This window comes from Hippopotamus amphibius, chromosome 16, assembly GCF_030028045.1.
Source record: "Hippopotamus amphibius kiboko isolate mHipAmp2 chromosome 16, mHipAmp2.hap2, whole genome shotgun sequence".
NCBI lineage: Eukaryota > Metazoa > Chordata > Mammalia > Artiodactyla > Hippopotamidae > Hippopotamus > Hippopotamus amphibius.
Genome location: NC_080201.1, coordinates 37,505,031 through 37,520,664, shown reverse-complemented (window position 1 = coordinate 37,520,664; position 15,634 = coordinate 37,505,031). Strand labels below are relative to the sequence as shown.

The 15,634-nt window shown below is 34.3% G+C and overlaps 1 protein-coding gene across 3 annotated transcripts in view; it reads right to left on the bottom strand.

The window, feature by feature from the left end:
* Nucleotides 1-15,634, bottom strand: part of ITFG1 (integrin alpha FG-GAP repeat containing 1) — a 307,662-nt gene that overhangs the window by 73,119 nt on the left and 218,909 nt on the right. For all 3 annotated transcript variants that reach the window (XR_009049769.1, XM_057713043.1, XM_057713042.1), the window contains exon 13: nt 3,211-3,254. Coding sequence is in view for 2 of the 3 variants with exons in the window: in XM_057713043.1 (XP_057569026.1) it covers nt 3,211-3,254 (44 nt within the window). In the remaining variant the exon portion in view is untranslated. The remainder of the gene's footprint in view (nt 1-3,210; nt 3,255-15,634) is intronic.

The following is a 15,634-nucleotide window of genomic DNA, read 5'->3' as shown; positions in this document are numbered from 1 at the left end:
AGCTTAGAGAACATCAAACATGAAAAATACCTAAAAACCTATACTTATACATATCATATTCAATCAGCAGAAAATCAAAGACAAAGAAAAAACCCTGAAAGTAACCTGAGAAAACAAATGGGAGAAAAGGTGTCCAGGGATCCATAGAAGACTGTGATACAATTAGGAATGCTCATTTGAGGTTGACAACTATGCCTTAGTGGTGGTGACAATATTCAGGGCTGTATATTTTTCTACAGAAATGCCCAGTAGCCTAGATCTAGGAGTGAAGAAGAGAGAGAGCTGGATTAACCCAGGGTTGTAATTTTGCCAGGTAGGTAGAGTAAAAGGAGAGTGCTTTATGGGAGTTAAAGGTAGTGGCAAAAATGATGGTTGATATATGGTAGCTAACTAAGGAGGGAGGTAAAAAAAAAACAGGTTGATACAGGTCAAGAAATTAATAGATTTACAGTTGAGTATGTATAGTTATAATAATAAGAGTGAGAGGGCTGGAAAAATAATTTTTGATCAGAGAGTTGATGGATGCCACTGAGATTTCAAAAGTAAAACATTTCTGGTAGATAAGCTGAATGAAAATGAAAGACTCTGGGGTTTTCAGCATGGCAATAAAGGAATTTGGGTGAGATTAGCTGCTGGTTTGAATATTTTCTCCTCTCTCCATATATCAAATAGGTTGCCTGCAGCAGGTGGGAATAAATAGGCAGCAGAAAAGCATTTATTCAATTTATAATTAAACAAGTGGTAAAGAATTATCATATGGTATGCACATTTTTCCTCTTAGTCTCACACTGGGTCATATCTAACATAACATTTTTTACTATGATCAAGTGGATCTGATGTCAAAGCACTATGAAAAAGGCCCACTTTACCACGAAATAAATAATTTCACAAGTGGGCATACATTTGATATATGGAAAACTGGGGGAGTATAGTGCGCATCTGTTTCTTTTAGGCTGTTGTAAAATTGTGATCTATGACATCAGTGGGGAAGGAAAATGATAGATGTGAAGGGCAGTTCAACAGGATCTGAACTTCCAAAGAACGTAATAAATGGAAGAATGGGAGACAGATGTATCACCTGCAGAAAAGCCCAAAGGTGCTGGACTGTTAGGGTAATCATTGCAAGAATAGCTCTGCATGCTGCACTTTACTTAGGTGACTTTCTAAATGACTCTGTTCTCCATATGACAGAAGTGGCTTTTAGTTTAAGATAACGAGAATGGGAGCATTAGTGATCTTAGAAGTATAACCTGCCTTAAGCAGACAGCCCTTCTTAACAAATTTTCTGCTAGAACTTGTGGGTAAAATGAGTGCGTTCAATTACAACTTTTTAAGTTCTTTGCTTGACTAGGTAATGAAAGAGCCACATGATGGGAATACAGTCAATCAGAGAAAAGAATAGGAACAAAGGATCTGAATATTTCACAAACTGGGTAGACTATACCTGAATAACCAACTTAATCTTTGGCCTCCAATTAATCCAATTTTTTAAAATTGTACTTAATTGAAAAAAAGACTATTTTTATAACTGTTTTAGATTCACAGCAAAATTAAGTGGAAAGTACAAAGAGTTCTGACATACCCTCTGCATCTCTCTTCCTCAGACCCTCCCCTACTATATATCTACATTTTTATAATGATATGAAAGCAGATAGGTTTGACCAGACATTCATACCATTCACACTGGATGTGGTAACACAGTCCAGACCTTCCCTTCAGGACTGAGGAAATATTCCCTGAGCTGCTCCAAGTGTTGGTTGCTGATAGCTCACAGTTGGGTTCTTACCTAAAAATTTTTCTCAGCCAAAGGGAGCTGGCTTGTACAAATTATAACCCCTTCCTGGGGATTGCCTGCATGCAATGTCTGATTGATGCAGAATACAAAGTCATGGCCCTTTTGCTTCAATCTGGGTCATCTCTGAAAAACCATCCTTGCTTCACAGCTCATAGACCTGCTTTCCTCACTGCTCCAGAGGTCTTGCTCTCAAGAAGAGTCTAGATTAAGTCTTTACATACAAATCTTTGGTTTCCCAATCATACATAAAACATTGATAATGAAGTAGTGCTTTAAAGATGTAGTGAAAATATGAGATTATGGTAATCAGAACACCTAGTTCTGTGTTCTAGTTCCATTACTTAATGGCTCTACGACTTTGGATGATTTATTTCTCTAAGCCTCAAGTTTCCTCATCTTTAAATGGGGGTTAGTTCCTTATGTAACAAGGGTTACTATGAGGACTCAAACAGGGATATACCAACACACATACACATACACACACACACACAAACATGCACACACATGCTTTTAAATATACTGTAATATTCTTACTACAATTTACACGAACTGGCAATTTCAAAACATAAGCCTAATTATTTTCACATTTTATTATTGTATGGAAATATTCCATTAGACAGCAAGTCAATGTTAAGATTATACCAGAAAAATTTATTAATTGTCTACTATATGCTTGACCCTGTTGCTATAAATGAGATATACAAAGATGGCATGGTTCTTTACCTCAAGTCTGGGGAGAGGCACTAAATACAAACAGATAAAGTGTGATCAAGTATTATATACGCCAAAATGGCAGCAGTATGCCCAGAAATAACGGGATGTCTGGTTATTTTTCCAAGACTATCAGAAAAGACTTCATTAAGGAAGTGAACCTTGAGGTGAGACAGTGTTTAGGAAAGGTACTTTATTTCCAGTAAATTCTACTTGAGCCCTGAAGGATACTTTAATCATTTCTAAATGTAACATTAGGGACTTCCTTGGTGGCACAGTGGTTAAGAATCTGCCTGCCAATGCAGGGGACACAGGTTTAATCCCTGGTCCAGGAAGATCCCATATGTTAGAGAGCAGCTAAGCCCATGCGCCACAACTACTGGGCCTGCGCTCTAGAGCCCATGAGCCACAACTACTGAGCCTGTGTGCCACAGCTACTGCAGCCCACATGCCTAGAACTTGTGCTCCACAAGAGAAGCCACTGCAATGAGAAGCCAGTGCACCGCAATGAAGAGTAGCCCCTGCTTGCCACAACTAGAGAAAGCCCGTGCATAGCAATGAAGACCCAATGCAGCCATTAATTAAATAATTTATAAAAAAAAGTAACATCAATTTCATTTAACCTATAACAACTATTTTGTGTGTATCTATCATGCAGAGAACTTTCACAGAAATATTTACCACTGAGAGTTAAGGTTACTTACTGTTATCTTACGAGGACATTCATTAGGACAGAGACCACTAAGAACTGTGGAAAAATTAAAAAAAGCCTATTATTACTATTATAATGTAAGCTTATATTTAAAGTGAGCTCTAATTTTCCCCCTAAAATCTATTACTATGCCCTATTGATTCATGATCAAAAGAAAAAACCAATCCAATTTCTTTAGGTCTAAGTAAATTAAGTTTCTTTTGTTCACTTTGTGCCAATCCTTTATTAAGCAGTCAAGCTGCTTCCATTTTGTGAAATATACAGGTGATGTAATTAATTATGGCTATAATATCATACCTACTGTTGGCCCTATTTTCCAGTTGGTTAGCTACATTCCAAGGATGGCTCAGAATCTGACACAGAAATGCCAAATGCAAGCCAATTAAAGTTTAAATTGAAAAAAACAAACAGAACATTTAACTCTTCATATCTCAAACTAGACTATTTCTATTTATCTAGTCAAATTTTCTGGGTCAAAGAGTATGGGCACCCTTGATAACTTTTATGGAGAACATAACTATAAAATAATTGATGGATCTACAACTAATATACAAAAATAATTTAATGACACATTTATTCTATAATTACCAAAAAAGAAAAGATTAGGATATTTGAACACTCTTTCTATAACTAACATGAGCTTTGAAACACAACTATACTACTACCACCTCATGTGAAGTAATTTCTTTGTAAGAAGGCAGATTTTATGTGCTATTAAATATTCTATATGTTATAAATTAAAGGAAGACAGCTGATAATACTGCTCAGTAAGCATGAACTGTATCGATAATAATTGTGGTTACTGGTTAGTTCAAATATATCCATGGAAAATGGTTCCTTATATTTATATTATACAAATGTGAAATGACAATCATTCTAATACAAATATTATACATAGGCAGAGTATATAAAGTGCAAAGGCATCAAGAAATGAACATGACCTATTTCATCACAAAAGAAGATACTTGTTTATTTACTATAGTAGGTTTATATTAAATACAACCTGAGGAAACAGTGAAATAAATGTTTCATACTAGCAAATCAGTTTTCAACGTTTAAGTTCCTTATCCCAGCACAGTGCCTCGTTATCACTCTTTTATCCTCAAACACTCCATGACTTTACTTCTCTCTCTCCTTTGTTCCTCTTCGCTCAACTCTAGGCAGACTTGGTATTTCTTTTTCACTTGTCCCCAAATGATTTTCCTAAACCTTCATTAAAATATTATCTTGCTAAATAGTACATAATTTAGTCAAAAGTCTGTCTTTGTACCAGTATGTATACTCTGCATAATTTTTATCATTTTTTTATGGTCTAGCCAAATGTATTTGCTCAATAAATATTTGTTAAAGGAGGGAAAAGATGGATTACTCAATAAATGGTACTGGATAATTGGCTACTTGGAGGAAAATAAAGTTAGGCTTTGATTCATAACATGAAAATTACATTTGGAAAAGACACAACTAATATAAAGAACTCTTACACTTCAATAATAAAAAAGACAACCCAATTAAAAAATGGGCAAAGGATCTGAATAGGCATTCCTCCAAAGATGATATACAGATATAAAAAGCTCAAGAAAAGATGCTCAGCATCATTAGTGATCAGGGAAATGCAAACCAAAACCACAATGAAATGTACACAATTCACAATATCCAAGAGGTGGATGCAACCCAAATGAATGTCCACTGGCAGATGAATGAATAAACAAAACGTGGTATACACTCACAATGGAATATTATTCAACTTTAAAAAGGGAAGAAATCCTGTCACATGTTACAACATGGATGAACTTTGAGGACATTATGCTAAGCAAGCCAGTCATAAAAAGTCAAATACTGTATGCTATCACTTACATGAGGTATCTAAACTTGTCAAATTCAGAGAACAAAGTAGAATGGTGGTTACCAGGGGTTGAGGGGAGGGGAAAAGAGGCAGTTATTAAATGGACATAGAGTTTTAGATTTGCAAGATGAAAAAGTTATGGAGATCTGTTTCACAACAATATGAATATACTTAACACTACTGAACTGTACACTTAAAAAGGATTAAGACAGTAAATTTTATGTTATATTTTTTGTTTGTTTTTTTAATACCACACATGCAAATGGTTAAGACTGTAAAAAATCAAAACAAACCCACAATGAGATACCATTTCATACCCATTAGGATGGGTATAATCAAAAAGTCAGATAAAAACAAATTTGAGTGAAGATGTGGAGAAACTGGACCCTCAATACATTTCTGGGGATGTAAAATGGTCCAGCTGCTTTGGAAAACAGTCCGCAATTCCTTAAAAAGATAAACAAAGAGTTCCCATTTAACCTAGCAATTCCATTCTTAGTTATATATCAAGATACACTACCAAATGTAAAAGAGAGAGCTAGTGGAAAGCTGCTGCATAACATAGGGAGATCAACTCAATGATGGGTGATGACTTAGAGGGCTGGGATAAGCAGGGTGGAAAGGCTGTGGGAGAGAAGGGATATGGGAATATATGTATAAATACAGCTGATTCACTTTGTTGTACAGCAAAAACTGGTAGACCAGTGTAAAGCAATTATATACCAATAATGAGCTTGAAAAAAACAGGAATTAAAACATATGTCCACACAAAAACTTGTAAATGAATGTTCCAAACATTATTATTCATGATAGCCAAAAAGTGGAAACTATCCAAATGTCCATCAACTGATAGATAAACAAAATGTGGTATATTCATAGTGTGGGATATTTGACAATGAAAAGGAATAAAGTACTGATGCATGCTACAACATGGATGGATCTTGAAAACATTATGCTAAGTGAAAGATGTCAGACACAAAAGACCACATGTTATATGATTCCATTTACATGAAATATCCAGGATGGACAAACTATGGATACAGAAAGTCGTGGTTGCCTAGGGCTGGGATGGGGGGTTGAGGGTGGAAGCTAAAGGGTACAGGGTTTCAGGATCATATGGTAGCTCTATTTTAGTTTTTGTTATACTCAGTGAAGTCAGAGGAAGAAATATCATATATCGCTTATTTGCAGAATCTAAAAGAAATGATACAAATGAACTTACTTACAAAACAGAAACAGACTCACAGACTTAGAAAAGGAACTAATGGTTACACAGGAAGGGTGGCGGGAAGGGACATTTAGGGAGTGTGGGATTGACATGTACACACTGCTATATTTAAAATGGATAACCAACAAGGACCTACTGTGTAACATAGGGAATTCTGCTCAATATTATGTAACAACCTAAATGGGAAAAGAATTTGAAAAAGAATAGATACAAGTATATGTATAACTGAATCATCTTGCTGTACACCTGAAACTATCACAACATTGTTAATCAACCATACTCCAATATAAAATAAAAAGTGAAAAAAAAATGGTGCAGGGTTTCTTCTGTGGTGATGAAAATGTTCCACAGTTGATTGTGGTGATGTTGGCACAATTCTGTAAATACGCTGAAAGCCACTGAATCGTATATTTGAAATGGGTGAATGGTAATGGTATGTAAATTACATCTCAATACAGCTGTTACAAAATAAAGATACCATAAAATTAAAAAAAACTAATGACAAGGGGCCATGAATTCTAAAAAAAAAATACAAAGAGGTACTATTGCCAATATACAAGGAGTTTCTAGACATGGGATAGAAGATGATAATCCAACAAAAACAAAGGATATTAAGAAGCAATATCCAGAATTGAAAGTACAAATAATCCAAAAACCAGGAAGAAAGACACTCAATCTCACTAGTCAGGAAAAAGACCAATAAAAATGTCTGTAGGAAAAACAAAATCTAAGATCAATGACAAACTCTGAAGAATATTTACAAAGGATTTACATATAAATAAATATTTAAATATTTACATATATCACAAAGGATTAATTTCCCTAATATATAATATGACACATTTATAAATCAATAAGAAAATGAAAAAGGACAAGGACCATTCATAGAAATAAAAATACAAATGGATCTGGAACATATGGAAAGATGCTGAACTTTACTCAAGACAAGAAAAATGCAAATTAAGACAATACTTTTCAAAAAAAATAAAGACAATACTTTTCACTTTATATCTGGTAAAACGCAAAAATTTTAATAATCCATTGGGTTGGTGAAGGTGTTAGGAAATGTACATTCTCCTATACTGTAAGTAGAAGTGCAAACTGATACAATTTCTATGAAGGGACATCTGTTAAAATAAAAAATACTTATAAATTTTAAAACCAGGCAGAATTAACCTAAGGTGCTGGAAATTAAATTAGTGGTAACCTGTACGTGAACCGGGTTAGTAATGAAAAGGGTGGGCATGAGGAAGCTTCTGGTTGCTGGTATCATGTTTCTCTTGATCTGAGTTTATTTACATGTGTGCATTTACTTTGTCAAAATTTACAGACCTGTGTACTTATGTACACTTTTCTATATTTCAACAGAGCTTATGTAAAAAGTGTACATATATTATTTTTCAGAAATTCCATTTTTAGGAATTTATTCTACAGGATATTTACTGTGGCATTAATTATAATAACAAGAAACTGAAAATAACCTGGTATCTATCAATAAGAAACTCATTAAATTATGTTGTATCCATACTACATGGTACTACTCAGCAGTTAAAATAATGAGGTAGCCCTCGATTATATTGTTATGGTATAATCTCCAAGATATAGTGTTAAGTGGAGGAAGCAACGTCTAGAACTACCATTTACATAAAATAAAAGCTATAAACATATGAGCTTGTGTGTGCACAAAATATCTTGGATAGACACAAAGAAGAGGTTGCTTCTGGAGAAAAGAATTGGACCACTGGGAAATAGGGGTGAAAAGGGACTTACTTTTCACTATTATACTCTTTTGTATTTTTTTCACCATTTGCATGCATTACTTATTTTAAAAACAAATTTATTAGTGAAATAAAAATTTAGAGCTCTCAGATGAATATGTTGTAAACTGGACAGTGTCATGCTGGTGGGATATAAATGTATATGATTGTTGGGAAAGGTAATTTGGCATTATCTATTAATACTAAAAACACAGCCCCTCAACTCATCAATTTCATGTCTGTGAAATACTGGAAACTACCTATGTGTCCACTAAGGGAGAAAATGCTAAATAAATTATGGAACATCTACAGTATTATGGAATGATATGGAGCTCTTAAAGAATGAGAGAGACGTTAAGTGCTGACATGAAAGGGTGTTTATACTCTCTTGACAAGGCAAAAAAGAAATCTGACAAAGGCAAATATGTTCAGTAAGATTCTATTTACAAATGTATGTTTTGGATGAATTTCATAGACATAATATTGAACCAAAGAAGTCAGATACAAAGAGTACACAGTGTATGATTACATTTTTACCAAAGGGAAAAACTAATATATGACAGAGATCAGAATAGTGGTTACACTTTTGCAGGGAATATGAGGGACCTTTCTGGGGTATTGGAAATATTTTATCTTGATAGGAGTGTGGGTACAAGGGAGTATACGTGTGTAAAATCTCACCACGCTATACACTTTTACCTTATTTACACCCATTGCTACAACTTTCTTTCTACTGTCTTATCAGCTCATACCTGGATGACTATGTTCCAAAGTGGTTACCCTCAGCCTGACCTCTTGGGTCAGAACATCTATTTTTTTTTTTTTTTGATGAACATCAATTTTTTGTCCTCTGAACACTGCTGCAAAATTCATCTTCTTAATCTACAAATTTGATCATAGACTCTCTTTGATGAAGAGAGTAAATAGTAAGTGTGATGGTTAATTTCATGTGTCAACCAGATTGGGTAATGAGGTGCCCAGATATTTGGTCAGATATTATTCTAGGTGTTTCTGTGAGGGTGTTTTTGGATAAGATTAACATTTAATCAATAAGCTGAGTAAAACAGATTGGTCTTCATAATGTGTGTGGGCCTCATTCAACTAGTTGAAGGCCTGAATAGAACAAAAGGCTGACCCTTTCCTGCGTAAGAATGGCCTTCAAACTAGAGAACATCAGCTTTTCCTGCATGACGTGCTACACATTAGTTCTTCCTGGTTCTACATCTGCCTGCTGGCCTTTTGACTCAGACTGGGACACTGGCTCTGCAGATTTTGGACTTGCCAGCTTCCATAACTGCATGAATTAATTCCTTGTAATAATAATTCCTTTCTCTCTCTCTCTGTCTCTCTCTTTTGCTATATTCTATTGGCGCTGTTTCTCTGGAGAATCCTGACTAATTCAGTAAGTATCTGCAGTTATTGGGTCACTGACAAAAATCTTTTCTTTGCCACAGATGCCCATTTATCAATGAATACTATCAATATTCTCTCTTATTAATCTTCAACACAGTACAAGAAGATGAGAGTTTTTACTTCTTACTATCTGTTCATTCTTATTACTATGATCATGGCCACCCTCTCCTGGACTGTTATACCTCTACTCATTTTGGTTTGTCCAAATCTTAACCATCTTTCAAGGATCTAGGTTCTCACCTTTCATCTTCACAGAAGCCTTCTTTGATCTTAATAATCTTATTGCACATATAATTCCATTCGACATTTGAGTATAAAGTTCTTTTCACTGTCCTTTACCTATTTTACATGCATACATCTTCCTCTTCCACGTACAGAGATTCCTACTGATAGCAATAAATGCTTGCTACATAAATGGATCGATCATCACTGAGAAAAACTAAGTAGTAGTCAAAAGCAAAGACAATAATGTGCAATGTGGGAGAATATACTGGATATGGTGATTGATGTAAGTGCTAATAAACAGATCTACAGTATTTCCAAAACTCCCTTCACACACACATTTTTGTAGCAACTTTATTGAGATATAATTCACACACCATAGCATTCACCCATTTAAAAAGGTGTCCTATGCAATGGTTTTTAGTAAGTTCTCAGAATTGTGCAACCAACAACACAATTTTCATCACCACAATAAAGAAACCCTGTGCCCCTTAGCTATCTTGCCCCATTCCCACCCCTGACCCAAATTCTAGGTGTTTCTGTGAGGGTGTTTTTGGATAAGATTAACATTTAATCAATAAGCTGAGTAAAACAGATTGGTCTTCATAATGTGTGTGGGCCTCATTCAACTAGTTGAAGGCCTGAATAGAACAAAAGGCTGACCCTTAGAACAAAAAATGACCCACTAATCTACCAGTCATTTACTATATATATTTGTGAACATTTTGAGTATATGTTATTGTAGAAAAAATTAAAAAATATAGGGAAGTAAAAAGAATTAAATAAAAATCACTTTCACCCAACCATCTAGATATTGTTACCAACTTGTTGTAAGGTATTACACTGTTATGGATTAAATGTTTGTATACCCCGCCCCCTCAAAGTTCATAAACTGAAGTTCTAGTCCCCAATGTGACTGTATTTGGAGATGGGGTCTCTAAGGAAGAAATTAAGGTTAAATGACGTCATAGGGTGGAGTCTGACCTGACAGCATTAGTATCCTTATAAGAAGAGGCATGAGAAGGCTTGCTCTCTTGCTCTCTCCCTGCTACAGGCACAAAGAAGAGGTCATGTGAGCACAGAGCAAGATGGTGGGGGCCTACAAGCCAAGAGAACAGGCCTCAAGATGAAATCTACCTTGCTGGCACCTTGATCTTGGAATTCCCAGCCTCTGGAACTGTGAGAAATAAATTTCTGTTGTTTAAGCTGCCCAGCTTGTGGTACTTTGTTATGGCAGTCTGAGTAGACTAACATACAAATACCTAAAAGAAAATTTTTTTTTACATAAATGAAATCATGCTAAATACAATTTTGTAAACTTTTTTTTGTTAATGTAACCCAAATTTTCCCCATATCGTTAAATATATTTCTTCCACATAATTGTATGGTATCCCATTGTATGTGTAGATGGATATATACATATAGGTATACACATCATTCTCCTCATTAGGATACTTAGGTTCTGCCCTACGCTATAATCCAAACTTTTTTCCTCTTAAAAACACCACTGGGAAGATCACCTTTATAGACATAGTGCATTATACACAAATCTTTGGCACATCTCTGATAATTTCCTTGGGATACATTCATAGAATATAATTATTTCTGGGTTTAATCTTAAAGCTTTTGGCATGTATAGTGAAACTATCCTCCAGAAAGGTTATCAAGCATTTTTTAAGCAAACATTCACTGATGTTTTGGTAAGTGCCAAACTCTGAACATGAATTTGCTTTCATACATGGTCTTCCTTAATCTGTGCAGCAAGGCTGTGAGGTAAATCTAATTACCCTCCTCCCCCACCCCCCCCCCCTTTTTTTTTTCCAGAAGCAGAAATTGGAGCTTGGGCCAGTACATTACTCAAGGTCACAAAAGGAATGGCACTCTTTTGAAAGACCATGTGACCACCAGACACTAACTCATTTAAAAAACACATTATACTACGTTTATAGAAGATGGGAAATCAATGAACCATTGGATTATTTTCTTTTCTGTACAAGATAAAATCTCTGTTTTGTTTAGCACAGTCGAGAGTATTTACTCCAAATTACATAATAGTCTCTTTCGTTTTGTATATAGCAAGCTAAAAATTAGGTTCCTGTATCTATCTTGTTTTTTTACAAGACTTCCTCTATTAAATTTGAGGTTTCACACTAGAGTGTATAATAGGATCAAAATGATAAGATTTAAATGTATCATACATATGTACATATCATACATGTAATGTCATATATATTATACAGGTATACCTTGTTTTACTGCACTTTCCATTATTATACATCTCAGTTACTGTGTTTGTTTTACAAATTGAAGATTTGTGGTAACTTTGTGTTAAGCAAATCTATCGGCGTCATTTTTCTACCAGCATTTGCTCACTTTATGTCTGTGTCACATTTTGGAAATTCTCACAATATTTCAAACTTTTGCATTATTATTATATTTGTTATGGTGATCTGTGATCAGTGATCTCTGATGTTACTGCTATGACTTGCGAAAAGCTCAGATGACGCTTAGCATTCTTTAGCAATAACATATTTTTTAATTACAATTACAATTTTTTAAAGACATAGTGGTAGTGAACACAATAGAGTAAAGCATAATGCAGACATAACTTTTATTTGCACTGGGAAACCAAAAAATTCGTGTGACTCACATTACTGTGATATTCACTTATTGCAGTGGTCTGGAACAAAATCCACGGTATCTCTGAGGTGTGTCTGTACACACGTCTTATAAAAAGAGTTGTCTACATAATACAAATAGAATATGCATTTCTTTGGGTTTTGCAACTACACACTCAAGCAAGAATGACACTAATCATTGAGCTTAATTAATATTCTGGTTGATAATACTGTTTAATTAGGAATTCAGAACTCCCAAATAAAGGTTAACTTCTTCTTAGCCTGAAATTATTATTTCACCTACACAACAACCTGACCTTTTTTCCAGTGACATCTACATGGCTACTGCAGCAGGAAAGGCAGACTCAGACTGCACGGTTTCTGGGCTGTACTAGCTATGTATGTTTGACATAAGGCAGAAAAAGGATGTCTTTGGCTACTTTCAGTAACTTTACTCCTTTGTTAAGGAATGCTATAGAAGAGTGAAATTTTACTTTTAGCTTTGGCTTTATCTCTAAATCCCTCTGTGACCCACCCTTTAGTTTCACCATCAGAAAAAAAGGAACACACCTACTCACATACATATGACTTACTATCTTTTCCCCTTGAATTAATAAAATTTAAAAAAAGTCTGAAAAGTTTTAGGTTTCTTCAAATGTACAGGCTACATAAGGGAAATTTTTATACTCATTTCTCTCCCCATATTTGGCAGTATATTAATGTGACACGTTCATAGTATGATTTAAAAATAGCTTTAACGTTTAAACATATTAAAATCAGATGTAACTTCTTCAAAAGGAAAGGAAGAACCGAATTAAATGCTTCTAAGAAACACAATATAGCATACATTTCATATATGTGTTAGTAGTTCATCTTCTGTTATTAATAGGACTTTCGATGTTGTCAGTTTCTGTTCATATCAGATTTAATCATACTAAAGTCTATGTGTCATTGACCAAGAATAAATCCCAAAGTGACTATCTGATACCAACACTGGCTAAAAACCACAAGTTCAGCTCCTTTCAGGCATCCTATTCATACAATATAGGGTACTGCATTAAGCAGGGCCATCTCTTGCTGTGTGAGCCAATGCAAAGTATGGGCCTGAGCAAACCACTTCACCTTTCTCTGTTATACAGTCAGAAAAATCTTTAAAATAATGTGGCAAGATAAAATAATTTATAAGGTTTACAAAAACTTTCAAACTGGGATCGATCCTGCTTTGGGTAGTTTTAGGTGCTTAACACTCTGACCTAGCATAGAGGGAAGTGGTCTAGTTTTAAAGGGCTCTTTGTGTAAGTTTGCTCACATATAACAAAACTATCTAGAAAATTAAGAGCTTTGAATAGGTAGAGTCGGAATCAATGAGGCTGGATTATGGATGATACATGCTCTCTAAAGTCAGAAATGAGGAGCAGAACCAGGAGTATAACTTATTTTGTAAGCTAATTTTTCTGCTTTCTCTTTCTCCTTACACCATATGTAAGATTATACTATTTTTAAAAGTTACACTTCTCACGTATTTGCGTTTAAAAATTATCACATATAGGTACTATTAAATGAGAAAACCCATGCAAAACACTTGGCAGAGGACCTGGCACATGATAAACAATAAATATTAGCTACTCTTGTTTGTCTTTTAAAATAAATTATGGATTCTATAATTCTGGATTCCAGGATTCAAAAGTATCAGCTTTCATTGCTGCAGTGCCTTTCGAAACTTTAGGAACCAGTAGTATGCTCAGTGTTCACAGTAGTTATATCTAATAAGTGGCAAAGAGCACATCTTTTTAAAAATACGCTTCCAGACTTGCCATATGTTTTACAATGGGCTGCCTTATTTTTGCAATGAGAAAACAAAACAAATACCAAATCAAAAATTTACAAATATAAAAGGAATAATGCCTTAAATTCTTACATAATCAAAAAAGAAACGTGCTTTTACAAATGCCACCCTGAAATTACTATTTTAAGACTCCATAAACTCAAGCTTATGAACAAGTAAACAGTACCAGTAGTCTATTAAATCAGTGCAAGAATGTAATTTACCTAGTGACATCAAAATAAAAATTCTATCCTTTGTGCTTTAGTTAGGGAAAAAAAAAATCCTAAATGCTCCAAAGAAGAATTTATTATTACAGCAAAAACTTACTTCCTAGAAGTGGGACAATTATAATAAGCATAGGACTATAAGTGCAGTAAAACATTTTTCTTAAGCAACTACAACAAAAACTGGGAAGTGCTGAAACACATAAAGGGCCCATTATGGGAAAGAGAAATTTAACAGGACAGATACTGGTATATAATTTCAGCCTCTTACTATTTGTATTTTTTGCCATTGTGAGCTGCCTGAGGGCAAAAACTATTTTTAACTGTTTGGTTTTTAAGTATCTCTGTGTTTCCCATTTCAAGTGTCAATAAATGTTTTCCTACTAAGTAGGTGATCTTGGCTGATCCAGTCTAAGTTTTAGAAGTTTAAAGATTTTAACCATTTCAATAACTTTTGCAATTTATTAGTATTTGTAACCATATTATAAAAGTCTATATAGATTTCTTATAGCATTTTATAATGCCCTTTTAAATAAATTGCTCTAAAAAGTAACTTCTAATACCCCTAGACTTTAAAAACCAAAGTTTTAAACAGTGATTAATGAAATTTAAGACAGCCGACTCACAGGCTGCAATTAAACCACTTAATGAACTATGTGAGTTACTGGTTATTAGATTAAATTGGTTCAAAACATATGACTAATGACTAATGGGATGTGCAGTTCATAAGTTTTCTTTAAAATGACAATGCTTAGGATCTTAACATTTCATACGAAACCACATTATACACTATAGCCCATGTATTCTTAAAGATATTTAAAGTATAAAACCTTGGCTTCTAGCTTTGTGATTCAGTTTACATTAGCTACTTTACACAAATGCCAAAACCAAAAAACTGCAATAATTGTGCATAAATACTGTAACATCAAACCAATGTGCAGGGTGGGAGAAGGATGAGTAGAATAAAGTCAAAGCTATAAAGGTCAATACTGTATAATGGTTTTAGTAGCATTTAAAATGAAAAATCCTTGCCTGGATTATGGGTGACTGACTATTCACATTCATTCTTGGAAAATGTCTTTAGTTTTTGTTTAAGACACATGGATACAAAGCAAATATCATGTGGTATACAAGTAAGTGGTGGCAATAAAGCTAGTAAAACTTAAGTTTAAATAATCATTGATAACATGGTTGTAACTTAAGGATTTAGAAAGTAGAAGGCACAAAAGATAAACCCAAATCAATCATCCAGAAATACACTTCCACATTATTTCAACAAAATCTGG